Here is a 24,311-nt window from a genome sequence, read left to right on the forward strand (position 1 = left end):
ACAAGGTATGAACTTCAAGCAGGAAGGTTTAGTTGCAGCTCCTTATTTACATTTTGAAAAGATAATCTTTTCTCCTTTCGAAGAAAATTGAGGTTATTTATAAAGAGTAACTGAGTGAAAGTGTACCAAATATCTCACTGTGATCCATGGAAGAGAGCCATATAGAAAGCCAAAATAAAGTCTTGAAATTCTCTTGGAACAATCCCTGTTGTTTGCATAAGCAGAATTAAGTATTTTATACTGAAGCAAGTTCAGAAGCTACGTGCAAATGGTGTAGATTGCTGGTTCCCTTTCTTCGTACATCATTCATTTGAAATTCCAATAAGAATTTGAATATCTTTTGTTCTCAGTTTGTCTGTACATTTCTCTGAACCAACAGAACATAGAACAGTACAGTATAGCCCTTCAGCTCACGATGTAATGCCAACCGTGTAACCTACTCCAAGATCAATCTAACCCTTCCCTCCCACACAGGCCTCCATTTTCCTTTCATCCAAGTGCCTATCCAAGTGTCTGTTAAATGTCCCTAATGTATCTTCCTCTAAAACCACCCCTAGCACTGTGTTCCAAATACCTACTACTCTGTTAAAAACTACTTCTGACATCCCACCTATACTTCCCTTCAATCACTTTAACATTATGCTCTCTCATTGCTGTCATGGGAAAAAGGTGCTGACTATCCACTCAATGGACCTAAGAGTTCAATTTCCAGTTCTACCTTCAGTTATTTGTCTTCAGTGCTAAAAAAAAAGTCAAATTTTAGAACCACTCCTGCAGAACAGCATTTTAAACATTTACTGCATCAGACTGAAAATGGTGTCAATGTTATTAGGGCAGAGGGAGCAGGAAACACAAACATAAATAGAATGTACAGGAAAAGGTAAAATGAGGAAATTGAGGTTTAACAAAGAAAGAATTATAGAAAAGGATGAGGATTTTGATGTCTGTTCAGATATCAAGTTAATCCATATATTGTGCCAATGACTTAGAAGATTTACTGAAGGTGTACTTCTCCAATGCTTTGAGATGCTGCTACAAGTTATCTGTGTTTCTCATGCATTGAGGGGCAGTGCCTGGTAGCCCACATACTTTGCGCTGGACCTAAGGTCTCAGTCTTCAAGCACTAGTCTCTCAAGTGGAAGAAAGCTGTGCTGGAACACCGGAGATGGCAGAAGATTGCATCACTGCCACGAAGTAGTTTACAGATGAAGATAAAAAGAGCTAAGAATGGAATCCTCTGGATAAACTTGTCCTCTTCCTCTGTACAAATTTAAAGTACAGTGTGGCACAAAGACTTTTTATGGTAATATTCACTTTTCCTATTAAAAAGATGGTGGCATCACTAAACCAAAGAACGTAGTCCAGATTCATATTCAAACGGGGAATCTGGCAGCTCCGTGCCATCTGGAAGGCCAGTAATCTCTGCAAACACAATCATTTTCCCACAATGTCTTGGGCTTTGATTTTCAGTTGATACTTAAAATATTAATCCTGAAGTTCCTTGCCAAGGTTTAAGCCACAGGGGTTACTGATCCTGGAATTTTTTATTGCCAGCAAACAAGTTTGAAACAAATGCATGTACAACTAAAACTGGTTGGTTTAACTTTACTAACAGTTGCAGAAGTTTTGGATTTTCCATGACTAGGATAAGTTAAGTTCCAAACTTCACAGGTCACACTTTCTTACTCCTTATAATTTTATAAACACACCTGAGTAGACTCAATGAACAATGCAGGAGAAACAGAGGGAGCAATCCCTTTTAAGAGATCTCATTGCTGTAATCTGCTATAAGCCACCTTATTTCAAGTAATTCTAGAGCTCTGGCTACATGCCAGACCTCCAGTACTTTATGATAGAGACAGACTGCCATGCAGGTTTTTCTGATACACAAAAAAAAACTTGAAAACCTTTCTCGCACAACTTGATAATCTCCATCAGTTCACGTCAGGGAGTGAATGTAGTAAATTATGGATTAATAAATGAGAAAGATAAAACATTTTCAAGAACTAAGGACACTGTACCAAAAGTCATCAGGCTGTTTCTTTATTCACAGCCACTTTACTTCAAAATGTCAGAAAAAGCGGTTTTAAAAATTTGATCTTAAGAGTTAATAAAAAGCAAGTATTCTTTAGAAGCCAAAGTGAAATCTCGGAGATTCATCTGAAAAGTCAGATTTTAGTTTAAAACATTTCTTAGACATTGGCTTTTATTCCAGTTTTCCAAAGGTCTGAATAAGGCAGAACATTTAAGACAAAAAGTTAGCATTTGGCAAAATGCCTCAAGATTGTAAGTCATGGTAGTCAGCTGCCACCAGCTTGTCTGCATACAGAGTTATACTTAACTTTCAGATGAACTCAGACAATATAACTTAACTGCAAGAGATTTGCACAGAATTTTTATTTCATTCAAACCATTTACGAACTTAAGATTTCACAGTTCAAAACAGTTCAGTTGTATGAACTGGAGAATAGGTTTCTATTTACCATCTCCATTTTTTCTGAATGTTTGAAAATCAGTTTACCTGATTGAGATATGGTTCCATCTGATCCAAAGTTTTCCCAAGATGTTTCTCTGGATCAAGACCTGTTAATTAAAGTGTGTTTTAATGAGACAATTTTTGAAAGCCATTTTAAACACATTTCAGAATCATCACCCATCCCCGAACCCCCTAAAACAAATTCAACTATTAACAAAGGATAACAGCAGGATGAAATTAAGAACTGATACAGTGAAACAAAATAATCACTACCCTGATCATTAATGACCACCATCAGCCTTAATCAGTAAATAACTCTAATCCACATAAACAATGCTAAAACAAGCAATGAGATATATTCAGTAATGGTAAAAGCACAAGAAAAATTTAAGATAGTCACTTGACAAGAGTGAACAAAAAAAATCACTTGCTTACAAGTGATGAAAACCCCTGCCCAATCTTAAAGAAAAGGACTTAACATAAAAACAAGTGAAATGTCAGTGAGCCACCATCCAAAGAAACTGTGAGGATCATGGCCTCATAGACGTAGTGCAGCTAGTTTAAATTTTGGGATGCTGGTTCTTTGGTATTGAACAACGGAATGCAAAGAAACCCATTTAGCTTGTTAGAATTTTGGATTGAAAGCACCATGCAGATATCAATTCTGATAGGGTTCTCAAGATTGTGGCAGTCTTTTGATGGATTTCCAGGAAACCTTAACTTTTCAAGGGCATCCTGACAAAGAAAGAGCACTAACATGCACTCTCACATACAGTGCTTAATTAGTCGAATCTGCTACTATTTTTATGATTCACAAAAATTATAAGAGAACTCTTATATTTAGAGGAATATCATTTACTTTTATGTTAATATATAGACAAACAGTTTTTTTTACATCTTGTAAAGGAACCATGGCTATTACATGTATTAGCAAGTGATATAAACCTTCACACATAATGTATTAAAATTTAGTGGAGGTAACTGATTCTGTTCTCTACCAATTTTGGTTCTCTAGCAAGAAATAGATTTCACTACCCTCCCAAAAACATCTTATTTTTTGCAATCATCAGGTTAAATTGTTGGCAATTCGTTTCACAGCTGAAAAATTTCAAGCCCCCGTCTCACTGGCCAAGTGAATTCATACACCAAGAGCAACCTCTCAGCAAAGGCAGACATGGATGAAGAAATTGGCCTCTTTCAAATCTACTAACAGAGCTGTTAATCAATTGGAGAAGAGTTTTCTTTCTTTCTTTTTAAATCTTTTTATTGAATGAGTATACAAAAAGGTAAGCCATATAGACACTAATACACTGTTAGAATATAAGGAGTTTTCTTTTATCAAGTGTAGTCTACCAACGGTAGTAATCCCTGCTTCCAATATTCTTGACACCCGAACAACCTACAGCAAGCATCCCAAGGCACTGAAAAAAATATCAGTAATTCTGTCTCTGAAAAATTCTCCAAATCCACTGCAATGATAAGTGAACCACCTTCACTGTGCTCTCTTTGCACAACATCCTTGGTAGAAGCACCAGCAACACACTCTGCAGGTCAAGCTGTTCACATGCCCCAACAGGAGACTTCCAAAAAGATACTCTAATCCAAGCTCTGTCACAGGAAGAGATTGCAATGTGAAGATTCAAGTCTGTGCTCAAAGGCTGCAAAGGATTGCCCATTTCTCACTAGCTTCTGCAAACTGCATGTACACAACTGCGCAAAATGAAGGAGCCGCATACAGGTTGACATTGAGAAACTTAAAGACATCTGTTGAGAGTGCACAAATGCCCTTCTGAAGAAGACCACCTAACAAATAACCCATTCCCTTCACACCATCCACCATCAAAAGTCCCATCCGTGGAAGATTCTGCAATTCCCACAAAGGCCTCATCTGCCATCTTAGAACCAGAGTGAACCCAAGGGTCTGCCTTTCACAAGATAATGGGAAAATCTCAGCTGTGCTTTGATGAAGAAACTTGAAGATGTATTTTAAGCCACTTAAAAAAATACTGTACCTCTGCAATTTCAATCATGCTTCTGTTGAGAAATCAGGAATTTATCATGGAAAAAAAACAAAGTCTAACCTGTTACCACTGTGAACAGAAAAGACCTGCTTCCTTAAAGCTCTGGTCTGTAAAAGGCACCAAACTCTATCTTACTTAGCTTTATAAAAAAAAAGGACCATTAGCACAATTCACTCTCTGTGCTCAGCAACAAAGCATGAACAAGGGCAGCAATTAGTGCACTGCAGTTTTTCTCAGAACTCTAGGCTAAATAGTATGAGTAAAAAGTCAGGTTTCTTATTGCTGGTCATTATCCAGTAGCTTCTGGGAAAGTATATATACTTATGACAGGCTCACTAATTTATCCTTTGATTAGAAACAGCAGCACCTGTGATTTGGAACTTACCTGCAAACCATCTACAGTAGCCATACAATGTCTTATGTGCTATTCTTTAAGTTGGACAGGACTGCATTCTGGTGACATAATGACAACTGTAAACTACATATTAAAAGGTAAAATTAACAGAAAGCAACTTTCAGTGAATGCTTCATTGCATTGTTCCTTTGCTGCTGCTAAGTTAACAAATTTCACGACACATGCCGGTGATAATAAACCCGATTCTAATTCTGGTGGAAGATGGCACTAGCATTTAAATCACTGCCTATTATCTAACCTTACTATTACCTTCTTAGCAATACATCATGGAAGGCATGGAATAAATATTGCACATATCTCAATTAACTAAATGGGTATCAAAAAGACCGCAGACGTTGCTAATCAAAAATATACACAGGAATTGGCGGAAATACCCATTTATAATATTGGCTTGTTTTTCTCGTTCCATTAGTACAATCGGGCCTTCTGGCTATGTCACTACAGCTCTGCAGTTAATAATACACAATAATCTTTTAGTATCCCCATAAACCCTTTTGAATTAGGCTCAACCTTTATCCTATCTATTCTTCTCACCATCTGCTCTAAATCTTAAAATAATCTTTTATTGCCTTGTGATCTCAGATCCAATGAAGGATCTCTGACCTAGGATGTTAATTCTGTTTCAATTTTTGCAGATGCTGCCTAACATGTTGAATGTTTCTAGTAGTTTTTATTCCAATTATGCTCTTTTAAAACTTATTCAGAATCATTCAAACAGATATGATTATCTAATCATATCAAGTATTAGGATCAGTACTTGTGCAGTTTACTTGAGGAGAACCAAGGAAATGTAAGCAGTGCCATTCAGGTACAAGATACATCATTTTAGGTAAAGTTTTGGAAAAATATTGTTGAACACCAATGAAGGTCATAAACATGTCTACTGGGAGCTGGATTTTACAACCAAGTTATTAGGAACTTCGTCACAATAGGGAACTCATTGCTTAATAGTCACAAAAGAAGAACTGATTTCATTCTTGTAGTTTGGCAAAACTTTAACCTATGTCATACAGAAAATATTATGCCAACTTAGTCTCCAGAAAACTCGAAAATGGAACACACACTAATCCTCATAGAGGGATCAGAGGTGGAGAGAGTGAGCAGCTTCAAGTTCCTGGGTGTTAAGATCTCTGAGAATCTAACCTGGTCCCAACATATTGATGTAGTTATAAAGAAGGCAAGACAGCGGCTATACTTTATACACTCAAAAACTTCTATAGTTGTACCATGGAGAGCATTCTGATAGGCTGCATCGCTGTCTGGTATGGAGGGGCTACTGCACAGGACTGAAAGAAGCTGCACAAGGTTGTAAATCTAGTCCATCTTGGGTACTAGCCTACAAAGTAACCAGGACATCTTCAGGGAGCAGTGTCTCAGAAAGGCAGTGTCCATTATTAAGGACCTCCAGCACCCAGGGCATGCCTTTTTCTCACTGTAACCATCAGGTAGGAGGTACAGAAGTCTGAAAGCACAGACTCAGTGATTCAGGAACAGCTTCTTCTCCTTTACCATCTGATTCCTAAACCGACATTGAATCTTTGGACACTACCTCACTTTTTTAAAAAATATACAGTCTTTCTGTTTTCGCACGTTTTCTAAAAATCTATTCAATATATGCAATTGATTTACTTGTTTATTTACTATAATTTTTAAAAAAATTTTATTTATTATTATTACTTTTTTTCTCTCTGCTGGATTTTGTATTGTATTGAACTGCTGCTGCTAAGTTAATCATTGGAACGTACCTATGCAGAACTCCATGCAAATATCCCCTGAACATTTACCACATTTCTTCCGTATGTTTCCCTGAGAAAATTGTTTCCACTTTATGCAGTTGATCGAGAAGATCCTGAGAGGCAGGATTTATGAACATTTGGAGAGGCATAATATGATTAGGAATAGTCAGCATGGCTTTGTCAAAGGCAGGTCGTGCCTTTCGAGCCTGATTGAATTTTTTGAGGATGTGACTAAACACATTGATGAAGGTAGAGCAGTAGACATAGTGTATATGGATTTCAGCAACGCATTTGATAAGGTACCCCATGCAAGGCTTATTGAGAAAGTAAGGAGGCATGGGATCCAAGGGGACATTGCTTTGTGGATCCAGAACTGGCTTTCCCACAGAAGGCAAAGAGTGGTTGCAGACAGGTCCCACACTAGCAGTCTCAGGAAGAGCTTCTTCCCTGATGCTGCAACCCTGCTGAACCTCACATTACAGCACTAAGCAGTATTGCACCCATATTGGACTGTCTCAGTACTTTTATATTTGTATGTTGTAACACTTACTTTTTATTCGCAGTTATTTTGTAAATAATACTATTCTTTTGTACTTCTGGTCAGATGCTAATTGCATTTCATTGGCTTTGTATCTGTACTCGGCACAATGACAATAAAGCTGAATCTAATCCAATATTCTGCATGGAGGTCAGTAACCAGTGGTGTGCCCCAGGTATCTGTTCTGGGACCCCTATTTTTCGTGATTTTTATAAATGACCTGGATGAAGAAGTGGAGGGATGGGTTAGTAAATTTGCTGATGACACAAAGGTTGGGGGTGTTGTGGATAGTGTGGAGGATTGTCAGAGGTTACAGCAGTACATTGCTAGGATGCAAAACCAGGCTGAGAAGTGGCAGATAGAGTTCAACCCTGTTAAGTGTGAGGTGGTTCATTTTGGTAGGTCAAGAATATAGTATTAATGGTAAGACTCTTGGCAGTGTGGAGGATCAGAGGGATCTTGGAGTCCAAGTCCATAGGACACTCAAAGCTGCTGTGCAAGTTGACTCTGTGGTTAAGAAAGCATATGGCGCATTGGCCTTCATCAATCGTGGGATTGAGTTTAAGAGCCAAGAGGTAATGTTGCAACTATGTAGGACCCTGGTCAGACCCCACTTGGAGTACTGTACTCAGTTCTGGTCGCCTCACTACAGGAACGATGTGGAAACTATAGAAAGGATGCAGAGGAGATTTACAAGGATATTGCCTGGATTGGGGAGCATGCCTTATGAGAATAGGTCAAGTGAACTCGGCCTTTTTTCCTTGGAGCGACGGAGGATGAGTGGTGACCTGATAAAAGTATATAAGATGATGAGAGGCATTGATCATATGGATAGTCAGAGGCTTTTTCCCAGGGTTGAAATGGCTAACACAAGCGGGCACAGCTTTAAGATGCCTGGAAGTAAGTAATGCGGGGATGTCAGGGTAAGTTTTTTTTTACACAGAGAGTGGTGGATGCGTGGAATGGGCTGCCAGTGACAGTGGTGGAGACGGAAACGACAGGGTCTTTTAAGAGACTCCTGGATAGGTACATGGCGCTTAGAAAAATAGAGGGCTATGAGTAACCGTAGGTAATTTCTAAGGTAAGGACATGTTCGGCACAGCATTGTGCTGAAGGGCCTGTATTGTGCTGTAGGTTTTCTATGTTTCTAACTTACCAACCACTGAAGTAACCAATATAGTTTGTGAGATTATTATAACTGAATGTACTTATAATTGATGCTTGAAATATCTATAATACAGGTGTATGCTCGAAGTGTTATTTCCATTCAACAAAAACTGGAAACATATCATCATCATCATCATCATCAGGTGCCATGCCCAGTTTGAGCTTTGACTGCCATGGCCCACACACTCCTGTTTTGGGTCAAGTGGATTAATTCATTGGTATTCATTTCCAGTTCTATGGCTGCTGTCTCCATCATCATTTGTCTTTGTCTTCCTCTTGCTTTCTTCCCTTACAATCTTTTCCATAATTACTGTACATTCTAACTCCGCTTTCCTAATCACATGTCCAATGAAGTTACATTGCCTTTTCATGATCTCATACATTATTTCTCTTTTTGTGTTTGCTCTGTTCATGACATCCTCGTTAGATATTCATTTCGTCCATGATATTCTTTGCATCCTCCTCAAAAACCACATCTCTGCTGCTTCAATTCATTTCTTCATGTTACTAGTTATTGTCCAAGATTCTGAGCCATATAACATAACTGGATAAACGTAACACTTCAGTACTATGAGGCAGGTTGTCGTGCCTACTTTAGTATTGGTCAGTATACTCTTCATTCTCGTAAAGGTGTCTTTTGCCATCTCTATTCTTCTTTTGATGTCCAAGTCTCACCTGCCATCTGATGTCACCCACCTTCCTAAGTAGCAAAAGTTCTGTATTGTTTTATGACTTCCCCATTTAGTCTCCGCCTGCAGATAGGATTCTCCTTCTTTTTGGATATCACCATACATTCTGTCTTTTTGCAATTGATGTCGGGCCCATTGCTGGTTGTCATCTTCATCAATAATTTCAGATATGCAGATAACACTGTGCTAATTGCAAGTATGGATGAAGAACTACAAAATTTAATTGATATAATTGTTGAAGAAAGTGCAAAAATAGAAACATATACATTTATAAAATTGAACTGAAGTTAAAATATTTCAATTGTTATGATACAACATGCCATTGCAGAAGGTACTTGGTTTACAGAAGTTAACCCTGTGAAGGCTTTAGGCCTTAAAAATCACAGGCTCTATTGAGTACATTTAGCAGTTCTGTCAGTGAAACTAATGCTTATATTGCATAAGCTATAGAGCTCCAACACAAATAGCATAAAATTTTATGTCAGAAGTGTTTTTACAGAAAGTCTAAAATCAGTGTTATTTGTGCAAGAACCTTTTTAATCTAAGGTGCAGACATTACTCAGTGCACAAGGCATGCAGATACCATATTGAGACTGTTTGAAATCTGATCTAGGTTATCTTTTTAAATATGGAAGGAACTTGTAGAGAAGTGGATGGTTGTTTTTCAGACTGGAGGCCTGTGACTAAAGGTGTGCCTCAGTGGTCAGTGTCGGGCCCACTGCTGGCTGTCAACTTCATCAATAATTTGGATAACAATGTCAAGGCACAGTTAATAAAATTGCAGATGACACTAAAATAGGCGGAATAGTGGACAGTGAAGACAATCAAAAATTTCAGGGGGATCTTGATCACCTGAATAAGTGGTCCAAGGCATGGCAAATCGTGTTTAATTCAGATATATGCAAAACGTTGCATTACGGAAAGTCAAGTCAAGGTGGGACTAAAACACTGAACAGCAGATCCTGGAGAGTAGAACAGAACTACCTTGGAGTTCAAGTGCATAGTTCCCTGAAAGTAGAGTTACAGACAGACAGGGTGATGAAAGTGCTTTTGGTACACTAGCCTTCATCAGTCAGGACATTGAGTACAAGAATCTGGGATGTCATAGAGCAGTTGTACAATATGTTGATGAGGCCATACTGAAGATCAGATTTGGTTCAGTTTTGGTCATCCTATTATTGGAAAGATATTATTTGCATTGGAAAGTGTGATTTACAAGGCGTTGTCAGAACATGAGGAACTGAGTCAAAGGGAGAGTTTGGACAGACTGGGACTTCATTCCTTGGGAGATTGAGAGGTGATGTTATAGAGGTATATAACATTATCGGGGCACAGCTAGGGTGAATGCACTCAGTCTTTTTCCCAAGGTTGTGGAATCAAAAACAAAATGGTAAATAAGAACTTGAAGGGCAACATTTTTGTATACCAAGGGTGATATCCACGTGGAATGAGCTGCCAGAGGAAGTGGACAATAAAAACTTTTAAAATACAGTTGGCCAGGCACATGGATAGGAGACGTTTTGGAGGTTATGGGCCAAACATTGGCAAATGGAACTAGCTTGGATAGATATCTGGTCAGCGTGGACCAGTTGGGTCTATTTTCCATGCTTCATCATTCTATGATGAAAGTATTAAGTATGAAAGAAAGATCAGAGATGGAAGAATGTGAAATATGCAAGATGGGAAAACAGTTAAAAGTTCAGTATTACTATTCACACCAGAACACTGTGAGTGAAACTGTATACCAGAAGAACAAATAGCTGGGCAAGTGATGGGAATCTGGTGTGAGAACCCTAAGAATCACACTCTGTAGCCCATTTTAAATTGTGACTTTAACAAACATGTATGTCATAATGAGCCAGTGCTCAGATTTACTACACGACTGGAATATGTAAGCAAATGTGCATAAAATATGATAAACAGAAGAGATTTTGTAGATGCTGGAAATCTTGAACACCACACTTAAAATGCTGAAAGAACTCAAGAAGTCAGGCAGCATCTATGGAGGAGAATAAATAGTTGATGGTTCAGGCAGAAACTCTTCCATCAGGACTGGAAAGGAAGGTGCCAGAAACTAAAATAAGAAGGTAGGGGGAATGGAAGGAGTACAAGCTAGCAGGTGATCGGCGAGACAATATGAATTTGCTAACTCCTTGTCATTCCCAGGAAGTTCTTACATTCAAGTGTAAAGGTAAAGTTAACCTTGGATTGATTTACTGCATGATGTCCTTAAATGGAGAGGAAAATTATCCCAGTGCACTTAGCCAACAATTCAAAAAATAAATTCTACGCATACATGATCATTTGTAATATTCATGCATAATTGGAAATATCTTTGCATATGTTCCAGCAACTGAGCCATCTATATTTCTACTATGGCATAAATAAAACCTTACACAACCTGATCCCACAGGTTTACTGATAGTGTACAATACTGGCTGTCATTGAGTAAAACAGTACAGAAATGGACCCTGACCCACCATTTATATTAATCCAGTTTACCTGCATAAGATCCCTATCCTTCCATGCACTGCCTTTTATAGTACCTGTCTAAGTGTCTCTTAAACAGCAATTGTATCTAATTCCACCATCTCTTGTGGCAGCAAATTGCTGGCAAATTCTGTGTAAAAGAAAAATTCCATCAAATCCTCTTTAAAACTCCTTCCTCTCACCCTTAAACTACTTGCACTTGTTTCTGTTACTGCTGTCTTAAGAAAAGGATTCTATTTACCCTTGCTTTGCCTCTTATAACTTTATGTACCTCTAGTAGGTCATCCCATCGGCCTTGTTTGCTTCAAGAAAAACACACTCGGCCTATCTGATCTTTCACTATAATTAAAGTCCACCAAAGCAGGCAACATCCTGGTGAACTTCATTTGCTCTTTCTCCAGCAGGACTACATCCTTCCAATAGCGTGGAAACCAAAACTGCACAGAATACACCAAATGTAGTTTAACCAATGTCTTGTAAAGCTGAGATAGAATGTCCTAACTGTTATATTCCGTGCCCCAAACTATGAAGGCAAGCATTCCCTATGCTTTTGTCACAAACTTATCTACCTATGCTACAACTTTCAGGAACCGTGGACTTGAACTCCAACATCCTTCTGTTTGACAACATTCCTCAGCACTGTATCATTTACTGTTTCTGTCTTACCCCTATCTGACTGCTCAAAATGGGTCATCTTGCACTTGTCGGGATTAACGCCCATGAAAATAAACATGAAATTGAACTTAAATTTTATCTGACAATGCTCTGTCAATGCTCTATCAACGCAGTTATTTAAAGAACTTAATCCTGGAGCCAATTAACAAAAATCACCCAAAGGTGGGTGGGTGGTGTGGGGGGGGGGGGTGTAAAGTAGCTTAAAACTCTTTATTCAACTGTTATTTAGTGCCTTCACAATTAACCTTGCCTGTGAAAAGGTAAAGTTCAGCATTTGTGAGAAAGAAATATTATTACATTAACTTAAACTTCCTCTCCCACCTCCATCAACTGTCCTCCGAAAAGCCCAACTTCCTGCCAAGTAATTTAAGAGTAGCTGCCAACCTTGAAATGTTTGCGTAATGATATGCAAAAATCATTCTCAATATAATTGGAGTTTTGGAACTGGATGGCGACATGACTAAATATAGTAAAATTAAGCACTTAAAATTAATTAAGGAACTCTAAGATAATTAAATGACTGACCTTGACATTAACATCTATACATTTTTACCATTTATCAATGACTTTAAAATTTGCTTTCTTAGACAGAATCTATTGTAAATCAAAATGAATTTATGAAAGAAAACAGTGCAGTAGTCTTTCAGCATTTCAATTAGCATTTTGATATTTTGTTCAATTAAGTGTTAGATTAACATTTAAATGTTCAACAATCTTTGGTTTTAAATACATTTGCCACATTATTTGTTAAAAAGTAAGTAATGGCTCTCTTTACGAGCTTTACAAATGAGTGATCAATGAGAGATGATTAGGAATGATTTAATGAAGAAAACAGTGAAAGGAGAAAAATAAAAATAAATATATTTGTTAATTTGTGAGATCCATTATATTTTTGTTCATTGACACATAGGAATACAGAAATAGAATCAGTAGGCCATTCAGTTCTTTATGCTGCAAAGTCATTCCTAATACTAATATCAGGGCAAGATTGCAGTAACACCATTACAGAATAAAATATCTTTATTGTTATTTTTTCCCAAATGCCTTTGCACCTCTGCTTTAGCTTTGCTTTTCTTTCCCCATTCTTCCTGTACATATAAAGGGAGAAACAGAAGAGAGGGGACAGAATGAGATGGATGAATGAGTGATGAGGGGAAATTCTGAAACCTACACAGATAGGACAAGTTAAAACAAGTTAGACTGGAATGAACTGCAAAAAACAACGGAGAAGCAAAATTGTCTGTGGCTGCAAAGGAATAGCAGCTAACATGGAATGAAGCTGTTACGTGCAAAATAATGAGCTCAGTCAATTTTGATGCAGTCCACTGCTTGTGCTCATACTCTCTTCTCCTGCATCTGCCTCACAGGGCCAAACTGGAAGTCAGGACAGTACAGCTAACCTTGCAGGTAGAACAAGTAGTCAAGTAACATTTTATCAATAGACACTGGATCCGGAGGCACTGTCTTCCCGGATGGCCTTTGAACTGTTTCTAAATGTCTCCGATAAAGAGAAACTGAAAGAATATTAAAATAGATTTAAACAATTTACCTAAAATTATATCAACTTAAATAATCTTACAGGTCTGGAAATTCATTACATTAATAAACATAAAGATAAAAACTTTAAAAATCTGATCACATATTTGCAACTCACTCTTTTCAATCAAGGTTGGTGACCACATTCAGATTAACGGGACTGTGTTGCAAACACAATCAAAATTTACAGTTCAATGTAAATGTATTATCAAAGTATATATATATCACCATATACAAACCTGAGATTAATTTTTTGTGGAACTACTCAATAAATATCAATAACCACAATACTCAACAACCATAATAGAGTAAATAAAAGACTACATCTACCGGGCACTCGAGCAGTGTGCATTTTCCTCTCAGCTCATTGATGAGCTCAGTGGCAAAGTGGAAAGTCAGATTTAGAGACACAGATATCAGAAACAGGTTGATCCAGAGGAGGGCTTCCCATTAGATGTAGCTTTATAAGCTGTTGGTCGCACCACACAGGAGTATTTTGAGCAGTTTTGGGCTCCTTATCTAAGAAAGGATGTGCTGGCATTGGAAGGAGTTCAGAGGAGGTTCACAAGAGCGATCCCGGGAATGAAAGCTTTAATGTATGAGGAGTGCTTGATGGCTCTGGCTTGTACTCGCTGGAATACATGGGGGTGGGGGGGATTCTCACTGAACCTATTGAATGTGAAAAGATCTAGATAGAGTGAGCATGGAGAGGATGTTTTCTATAGTGGATGAGTCTAGGACCATAGGGCACATCCTCAGAAGAGGATATTCCTTTAGGACAAAGATGGAATTTCTTTTGTCAGAGGGTGGTGAATCTGTGGAATTCATTGCAATATGGAGGTCAAGTCATTGGGTATATTTAAACAACAACACAAAATGCTGAAGGAACTCAGCGAGCCAGGCAGCATCTATGGAAAAGAGCAAACAGTCAACGTTTCAGGCTGAGACCCTTCATCAGGACTGTCTGGCCTGCTAAGTTCCTCTAGCATTTTGTGTATGTTGCTTGGATTATTTGTTTTTTGGTCTTTAGGTATATTTAAGGCTGAGGATAGGTTATTGACATTAAAGGTGTCAAAGGTTACAGGCAGAAGGCAGGAGAATGAGTTTGAGGGGGATAATAAATCAGCCATGACAGAATGGCAGAGCAGACAAGATTGGCCAAACAGCCTCATAATGCTCCTAACTGTCTTATGGTCTAGATCTCCACAGAGATGCTAGCAAAAGGCACTGAATGTATTGAGTAAAAATATCTAGTTTTGTTAAAGATGCAATCCAAATTGATAGCTAATTGACTTGTGAAGGCTGTTCCTAGAATACTTAATTTCCAGAATGACAAAATGGTAACTGCATCCCAGACAGTTGGAAAGCAATGACCTTTATTTTGCTTCAATTCAATTTCTGGGTATTCAAGACAAAGATTACGAAACAGAGATCAGTAGAACAGCCTACCTATTTGGCAAATTAGAAACATCTCAAGGATAGTTATTCATTTCTGCAGCAACACTATTTGCTCTTCCTCAACAGTGCATCCAATTTAGATAACACCTATAGCACAATTTCAATTTAATTTTATTAGCTTCAGTGGAGATTACAAACAAGAGGGATACTCCTGATACACCATCTTTTGGTGCTCTTCTCTGCTTACAGACTACCATCATTCAAATATAGTGGAGCCATTTCAAGGTCAAATATTTCTAGTTTCCTGAATGAAATATGTAGCTGCCAATATTTAACTTTACAATGATTGCAAAGGATATTTTAGAAATGGATTTCTTGCCAGATTTGTCCACCAAACAAAGCACAGCTCTATTTCTTTTTTTTTGAATCATTACTTCAGCTCTGCAAGTTATTTTTTTTGCTCCAGTGTTAAAGAAAATTAAATGACTGTGAACAGAATTACCACGGCACTTGTCATTAGATCCTCTAAATTTTGCAACTTGTTCAATTATGTAATGGTGGATATAGCATGCTAGGTGTTATTTTGAAATCTGAAATTTTAACCATTATTCCAGAAGCTCTAACCAAATTATTAAACCCATCCTTCTGATGCAGATTATTCACAGCAAGCGACTTGAGGTAGTGCATAAATATCGCAAACCTTATCTTTACAAAATCCTCTAACTTCACTAGGAGAAAAATGAACCAATATCACATCCCTTACGCAGGCCAACATCCCGAGTATTAAGGTTCAAGTTACGCTCAGTCATCTATGACATATGGCTATATCATTGTAACGCCCTATATGAGGATGGATCATGAGATGGATAATCTATTCCAAGCTTTGCTATAGGAATAAATTACCAAGCAATGAAAATATTAAAGGACGTGAGAGTCGCTTTGAAGAGGAGCAACATTTCCAATGCGGAACCTCCATAAGACCAGAAGACATTGGAGCAGAAATAGGCATTCGGGCCATCGAGTCTGATCCATCACTCCAACATAGTTTTGAATGCTGATCCATAGTTAATGAAGACCATCCAGATGAATGTATCTTTACAGTCCAGATGTTCCACAATTGAATGAAGAGCCAATGAAATGGCATCTACTGTTGACTGTGTGTATGACAGTAGCCAAACTGGAGCAGACCCAAGTCGCTCCTCAGGGAGATGATGCTTCAACACCAACCTCTTGAAGCACTTCATTACAGAGATTGCAAGTGCAACTGGACAATAATCATTGAGGCAGGTTACCATGTTCTTCTTAGCCACTGGTAAAATTAAAGCCTGCTTGAAGCAGGTGGGTGCCTCAGACTGCTGAAGTGAGAGGTTAAAAATATCAATGAACACTCCAGCCAGTTGGTCAGCAAAGGTCTTTAGTACATTGCCAGATACCCCGTCTGGGCTGGATGTTTCTGTGGGTTCACCCTCCTGAAGGATGCTCTCAAGTCAGTCTCAGAGACTGAAATTGCAGGTTCGTAGGTGACTGTGGGAGTTCGTGAAGGTGTCTCCACATTTTGACAGTCAAAACAAGTATAAAAGGCATTGAGCTCATCTGGATGTTAAACTTTGTTGTCACCTATGTTGCCTGGTATCATTTCATAGAAGGTGACAGCATTCAAGCCCTGTCAGTTATTCCAGTTGGTACAACAGTGGTCGAGCATGTTGGGTCCAGCACATAAGTTACTAAGAAAGCACAGCAGTGCCTCTACTTTCTTAGAAGTTTGCAAAGATTTGACATGTCATCTAAAACAGGGGTCCCCAACCTTTTTTGCACCGCGGACCGGTTTAATATTGACAATATTCTTGCGGACTGGCCGACGGGGTGGGTGTGGGGAGTGTTAATCATGACCAGAATATATGTGATAAGTCAACTATAAGTCACTTATCAGTGGCTAATACACTCAATTTCATTTCTGAAAGGATTTATCTAATGAAGTTAATATTAAACACACAGCGCATATTTTCCTCGTATAAATATAGTGATAAGTGGAGGAGGAGAAGATGGTGGCGCGACGCAGCACGCGCAGCCTCTCCGGTGATGACTATCTGTAATCTGTCAAGTAGGAGGCCGTGCACAATTCTGATTTGATGGAGGCAGACATGAGAGCACAGAGGAACATCTGGTGAAACTTCTGAAATGCCTGCTTCGATGCCGCTGCAACTGTGTGATCCAAAATCTCTGGAGGGGAAGGCCCCGAATCCTCGGCTTTGCCTGTTGCTTGGTGGCCGGGGCCAGGGTCAAAGTGCTCAGCAGAGATGGTGCTTGGTGCTCGGTGTCAGAGGGCTGGTCGGAGGCTTGAAGTTTTCGGATGCACTCAGAGTCGGACTGTGGTCAGGTGCTTCCAGGATGCTGCATCGGCAAGTTTGCAGCGCTGGAAGCTCATGGCAGGGAGAGTTTCTCCCTTCTACCGTCTGCGTGAGATGTTGGGGCTATCGGACTTTGAGACTTTTTTTTTACCGTGCCCATGGTCTGCTCTTATCAAATTATGGTATTGCTTTGCACTGTTGTAACTATGTTAAAATTATGTGGTTTTTGTCAGTTTTAGTCTTGGTCTGTATTGTGTTTCTGTGATATCATACCGGAGGAACATTGTATCATTTTTTAATGCATGCATTTCTAAATGACAATAAACAAGGAATGAGTGCCCTCATAATCTAATCTAATCTAATCTAATAAATCAATTGTAAGTCATAAGGGGGTTCCTTATGTCCAGTCTATTCCACAATTTAGTTTTCGTTGCATTCATTGCAGAAAACCCCGCTTCTCAGAGATATGATGTTGGAAATGGAAGCAAGGTTTTCAGTGCTTTCGTGGCTATCTCAGGATATTCAGCCTTGATTTTGATCCAGAATGCTGGCAGAGGTGTTATGTCAAACATACTTTTCAGCCCACCATCATTTGCAAGCGTGAGGAGTTGATCTTCTTCCCGCGCTGATATGGATGATTCACCGGGGACAATAACAAATGGGCCACCGACCCATTCCTTTGCATGTCTTGGGTCATTTGCGATTGGGAAGTAACGCTCGAATTCTGTCAACAGTGAAGATAGGTGATCGCGCACCAGCTGTGAGCCTCAGTCTCTCCCAAATTCCCAGCTAATATTGGGAACATGTCGAATATGCCGCTGTCCACTCGCCGTCCCCACAGTTCCAGTTTGGCTGTGAAAGCAGACACTTTATCTGCCAAGTTGAAGACAGTTGTTATTCTCCCCTGAAGTGACAAATTGAGTTCATTGAGCAGGTTGAAGATGTCACATAGATAAGCGAGTTTTGCTATCCACTCCTCGTCACTGAAGTGTGTTGCCAGTGGTGACTTTTTTCTTGAAAGGAATCTGTGCAGCTGTTCTCTTAACTCAAAAATCCTGGCCAGGTCTCTCCCCCTTGATAGCCACCTGACTTCAGTGTGTAACAGAAGGCATTTGTGGTCTGCATCCATTTCCTCGCAAAGATGCTCAAACAGACGTGAGTTAAGGACTTTTGCTTTGATGTGATGATAACTTCAACAATGTCACTCAATACGCTGTTAAGATCAGGTGACATTTTTCAGCTAGCCAGCATTTCCCTGTGTGTGACACAGTGTGTAGACTGGCATTCAGGAGCAACCTCTTTGACTCGGGTAGTGAAACCAGACTCGTTTAGCTGTTCCAACAGCTGTGCTTCAATACCCTCCGTTATGTCATCGATTCTCCTTGAAACTGTGGTAGCTGAAAGAGAAACCTGTGCCACCTTGTTAGCTGCAGCTTCTCCCAACAGCTCACGGCACATGTCCTTGGCAGGAGGCAGAATCAATTCTTCACCAACAGTGAAAGGCTTCATAACCTTAGCAATACAGCTAGCCACTAAGTACGACGCTCTCAGAGCAGCAGCATTTGTGGAGGTGGTGGCTCTCAACACCTGCTTCTGTCCCGCTTGCTCACGTTTTTTTCCCGCTCAAAAAACCCAACGGGTTTGTCTTTAAGTGCAGGGTGATTGGACTCAAGGTTCCGAAGCAGTTTTGAGGGCTTCACTGCCTCATTAGACAGCTTGTCTCCACATATCACATATGGGGGGCTTGGAGCGTGTGAGTCACCTGTCACAATAAAGCCATATTTTATGTACAACTCGTCGTATTTTCTGTTGAAGGAAGCTTTCTTTTTTTTTGCAGTCTCGGCCTCAGCTGTCTCTGTGTTATCATCATCATTAGGCCTTTTATGTCCTCTACTATCTCTTCCAAAGAAACTCTCAAGCGGCGTTTGTTTTTCACCCATCGAGCAGTTGTAGGTTAATGACCGACTGATGACCTCGCGTGCGTTTAAGTTCAACAGTGGGCGTGACAGGGAATGAGGAAAGATGCAGTTGACTCATATCGTTTCCTTGTGGCCTGGTAGCACATGTTTTGCGGCCCGGTACCGGTCCGCAGCCCGGTGGTTGGGGACCACTGATCTAAAACTTTGACAAATCTCTTTTGATGTGTGGTGGAGAGTATATTGATTGACTGCATCACAGCCTGGCTTGGAACCACCAGTGCCCTTGATCGTTATGCTACACTGTATCCCCTATTTGTCAAGCCCTTACCTTAAACTGTTCACAGTGCACAATGCTGCATTGGATCCGTTTTCACTACTTCTTTCTGCAGTGCCACTTCAGAAACTCCATGATTCCAGACCCAGTATTACATTTCCAAGATCTTCTGAGAGTACAAAAATGACCTTGATTTCCATCACTCCTTCATTTCTCTCAATACATCTCCACAGATTTATTCTTCTTATTCATCAACACCTCCTCCCCCAACTTCTAATTCATCAACACCTCCTCCCCCAACCCAAATTATCCCTGACTCAAAGCACAAGTTCCAAATATGAGCAGCTAAAGTTGCTGGCAAAGAGCTGGTTAATGGTCAAGGAACAAAACCTATTCACAGGAAATTTTGCAAATGCTGGAAATCTGAAACAGACACAAAATGCTGGAGGAAATTGCCATTTTATGCATGCCAAACAAAACACTTTCACTGGTGCCCAGCTGCAATGTTCACCTAGCACCCATTTCTACATCCACTCAAATCAAAAGTTCATTACAAATAGAGCAGTTATAGTCCAAACAGCAGTTAACATGAACAACTTCAGTTCTGAAGGTTTGTTAATGAGTATGAGGATGACTCAGGGACTAAACTGGCTTTCAGCCCGAGTATCCCCTTAACTTAATCCCTTAAACTCAGAGCTCTTACTTAGGGAACTCTTGTTGACAGATGGTTTGGTGATGATTCACCAGAGCAATCAGCAAAATATTATTTTCAAATTACTTCTATGAATTAATCTGCTAACATTTTAACTAGTAAAGATATACTAAAAATTTTAATAATATGCTGAAAATGGCACTTAAAATTTTCAATTTCTATTCTAATATATTTTCACAATAATTCAGCATTGATGTGCTTAGTATCCTGCCCTAACACAATGGTTTATAGCCTATTTAAGCTGATGTACAAAACAAAAATCTTCATATCCTGAACCTCTTTTGGTATTGTGTAATGATTGCAGAACATGGTTCGGTTGTCTTTTGCTTAATTACTGGAAATCCAGACAGGTGAGAAACAAAATCAGGTAATATCTAACTCTTTGCCTTAAGCCAAAAAAAGTAGTAATTTTCTATTTAATTACAATCCAGAACTATTTGGGGTCACTGTGACTATTCAACAAAGCAGCCTTTGTCACCAATTCAGTCTGGTATTTTACAATATGAGCTAGTCACAAACAACAGGTTTGTCTAACTGAAGCAATGAGTCAGGTCATGACCAATGTTATTTCTGCCAGCTCTCTTTATTAGTAACATTTTTGATTTAAAAACTGTGACTTCAGAATGAAATTTTGCACTAAGATAACTGCAAAAGCTGTTCAGTGTTAATGTCATCATGTCAGAGAGTTTACAATGCAAACTATATAAATATACAGTGATTCCCAGTTAACTGAGCCACTGGTTAATCGAGGCAGCTGCTTATTTTGGACAACTCTTAAAAGAACAAAAACTAATCATGAAAATAATCAGGATTCCCTTTGAAACACACACAAAATGCTGGAGGAACTCAGCAGGTCAGGCAGCATCGATGAAAATGAGTACAGTTGACATTGCAGACTAAGATTCTTATTCAGGACTGGAAAGAGGGACTTACTTTGTTTATTGGGATACTATACTGCTTAATAGGGCAGGAAACTATTGTCAAACAGTTTCTAACTAGTATTAGTCACTTGTATTTACGTGACATTACACCGTGCTTTGAACAAACAGTTTTAAATAGCATCAGTTGTGTGTGTTTGTCTTCAAAATGCAGTGATTTCTGTCTCTGATAGTTGACAAGAAATAAGCACTCAGACAATTTAAAGCTGTTTTGCTCACTGCGGTTTCAAGCATTCAGGTCTGCTGATCCCAGAAACATCTCCGGGATTGAAAATGAAACAATTTCACAACTTCAACAAGTTGGGAACTACAAAGAATTTGAAGGTATAAACAATCATCTTGAAGGTTACAATTGAAATTAAGATTTCTTGGATGCAAATGCTGACAGCATTGTATGAAGGTAATCCAGATACTAGGTGTCATGCTAATTTTGAAAATTTACAGTTAAAGAACGCGACATGGATAAATTCCTCCGTTGATAAGTACAAAGAACTAATACACAGTTTTATAGTGCTGTGGTAGTATTAGTAGTGTTCTAATTTGTTCTACATTTCATTTAAATACATAATTTGTTACTCAGTTTGTCTTTTTTATATCTTTTTAACTATTTCTTTCCAATATTTTTATTAGTTTCTACATAGAAGAATACAGAGTACAAGGAAGTATATATAAAAGGTCAAAAAAGATTTTTTAAAACTACCAATTATATTATATTTATTCATAATAACAATTTCATTACCCTGTATTCATGTAAGTTAATCAATAGCTATATTGAAATATACTAATTTATATACGTTTCTTCAGAAACTTATACTGGGACCAGACAGCATCCACCAGAATAGAAGGAGAAGTGAGTGAGTATGTGAATATCATGAGAGGAGTCAGGCAAGGTTGTGTCTTTTCGCCAGACTTATTCAACCTGTATAGTGAAAATATCTTGAGAAGTATCAAAGACATCAAAGGATTCACAACTGGAGGCCATAATATAAATAACATCAGATATGCTGATGACATCGTACCAATAGCTGACTCAGAAACAACACTTCAAGAACTACTCACTATAGTGGCAGCAGAAAGTAATCGCAGAGGCCTCTCAATCAACACCAAGAAGACAGAAAGCATGGTCATCTCCAGAAAGACAAACATCCCACAATATGTGACCAAGATCGGAAATACAAACATCAAACAAGTCAACAAATTCAAATATCTTGGCAACCTAATAACAAGTAATGGCAGGTGTGACACAGATATCAAATACAGAATAGCAATGGCGAAAGAAGCTTTCCAGAAAATGAAGACCATATTAACAGACAGAAAGATGAGCACGTACACTAAAAACGGAATACTGCGTACTAAATTTATTCTATCCTGACTATTGGAAGTGAATGTTGGATCATTTCTCCAGCAATGGGAAAGAGATTAGAAGCAGCTGAATTATGGTTCTACGGGAGAATGTTAAAAATATCATGGACCACACACACATCAAATGAAGAAGTTCTCAGAAGAGCCCAAGCAGTTCGATCACTCAAATCAACAATAAGAGAAAGACAACTCAGATTCCTAGGACACATCATGCGGAAAGATGAACTAGAAAAACTCATACTCTCTGGAAAGATTGAGGGGAGTAAACCTAGGGGAAGACCTTGGTTTATGTACATCAAAAGCATAGCTAGGTGGCTACACATCGAAGAAATGGAAGTCATCCAAAAACCAAAGGATAGGTCTATATGGAAAACCATGGTCACCAAAGTCTGCATTGGATATGGTACCTAGACAGACAGATTACAAAAAAAGAATCTAACCCCTACCAAGACCGAAGCTGTTTATTAAGGAGAAAAAAAGGTAAAATACCTTCTCATGTAATAATAATTAATAATAGCCAACATCTGAATTTAAACAACGAATTGAAGGTTTTGAAAGTTTTGAAAATAATTCAGAAAAGGTCCCCACAATGTTTGAAAGTCTTGACGAGATTCAGAAATTGAACAACGAGTCTTCTCTAAATCTAAGCATGTCATAACGTCGCATAACCATTGAGTATGAGCAGGAGGAAAAACATTTTTCCATTTAAACAAAAGCGCCCTCCTAGCTATAAGAGAGCTAAAGGCCAAAATATGTAAATCAGATGTCTTCAGCTTGATATCTTGTCCTGCAAGAGAAGGATATTGAATTGTGTAAGGTAAGGGAAACAAGTAGGGTAGTTATGGAAACTATGACAATTAAAGAAGAGGAAGTACTGGCGCTTTTAAGGAATATAAAAGTGGATAAGTCTCCGGGTCCTGACAGGATATTCCCTAGGACCTTGAGGGAAGTTAGTGTAGAAATAGCAGGGGATCTGACAGAAATATTTCAAATGTCATTGGAAATGGGGATGGTGCTGGAGGATTGGCGTATTGCTTATGTGGTTCCATTGCTTAAAAAGGGGTTCTAAGAGTAAACCTAGCAATCATCGGCCTGTAAGTTTGACGTCAGTGGTGGGTAAATTAATGGAAAGTATGCTTAGAGATGGTATATATAATTATCTGGATAGACAGGGTCTGATTAGGAACAGTCAACATTGATTTGTACGTGGAAGGTCATGTTTGACAAATCTTATTGAATTTTTTGAAGAGGTTACTAGGAAAATTGATGAGAGTAAAGCTGTGAATGTTGTCTATATGGACTTCAGTAAGGCGTTTGACAAGGTTCCACGCGGAAGGTTACTTAGGAAGGTTCAATCGTTAGGTATTAATATTGAAGTAGTAAAATGGATTCAATAGTAGCTGTATGGGAGATGCCAAAGAGTAGTGGTGGATAACTGTTTGTCAGGTTGGAGGCCGGTGACTAGTGGTGTACCTCAGGGATCTGTACTGGGTCCGATGTTGTTTGTCATAAACATTAATGATCTGGATGATGGGGTGGTAAATTGGACTGGTAAGTATGCAGATGATACTAAGATAGGTGGCGTTGTGGATATTGAAGTAGGTTTTATAGACAATA

General features: G+C 38.8%; 1 protein-coding gene across 4 annotated transcripts in view; it reads right to left on the bottom strand.

The window, feature by feature from the left end:
• dph6 (diphthamine biosynthesis 6) overlaps nucleotides 1-24,311 on the bottom strand; it is a 300,181-nt gene that overhangs the window by 173,281 nt on the left and 102,589 nt on the right. For all 4 annotated transcript variants that reach the window (XR_010018318.1, XM_063050727.1, XM_063050738.1 and 1 more), the window contains exon 6: nucleotides 2,522-2,583. Coding sequence is in view for 3 of the 4 variants with exons in the window: in XM_063050727.1 (XP_062906797.1) it covers nucleotides 2,522-2,583 (62 nt within the window). In the remaining variant the exon portion in view is untranslated. The remainder of the gene's footprint in view (nucleotides 1-2,521; nucleotides 2,584-24,311) is intronic.

The sequence above is a fragment of the Mobula hypostoma genome, chromosome 1 (genome assembly GCF_963921235.1).
Source record: "Mobula hypostoma chromosome 1, sMobHyp1.1, whole genome shotgun sequence".
Lineage (NCBI taxonomy): Eukaryota > Metazoa > Chordata > Chondrichthyes > Myliobatiformes > Myliobatidae > Mobula > Mobula hypostoma.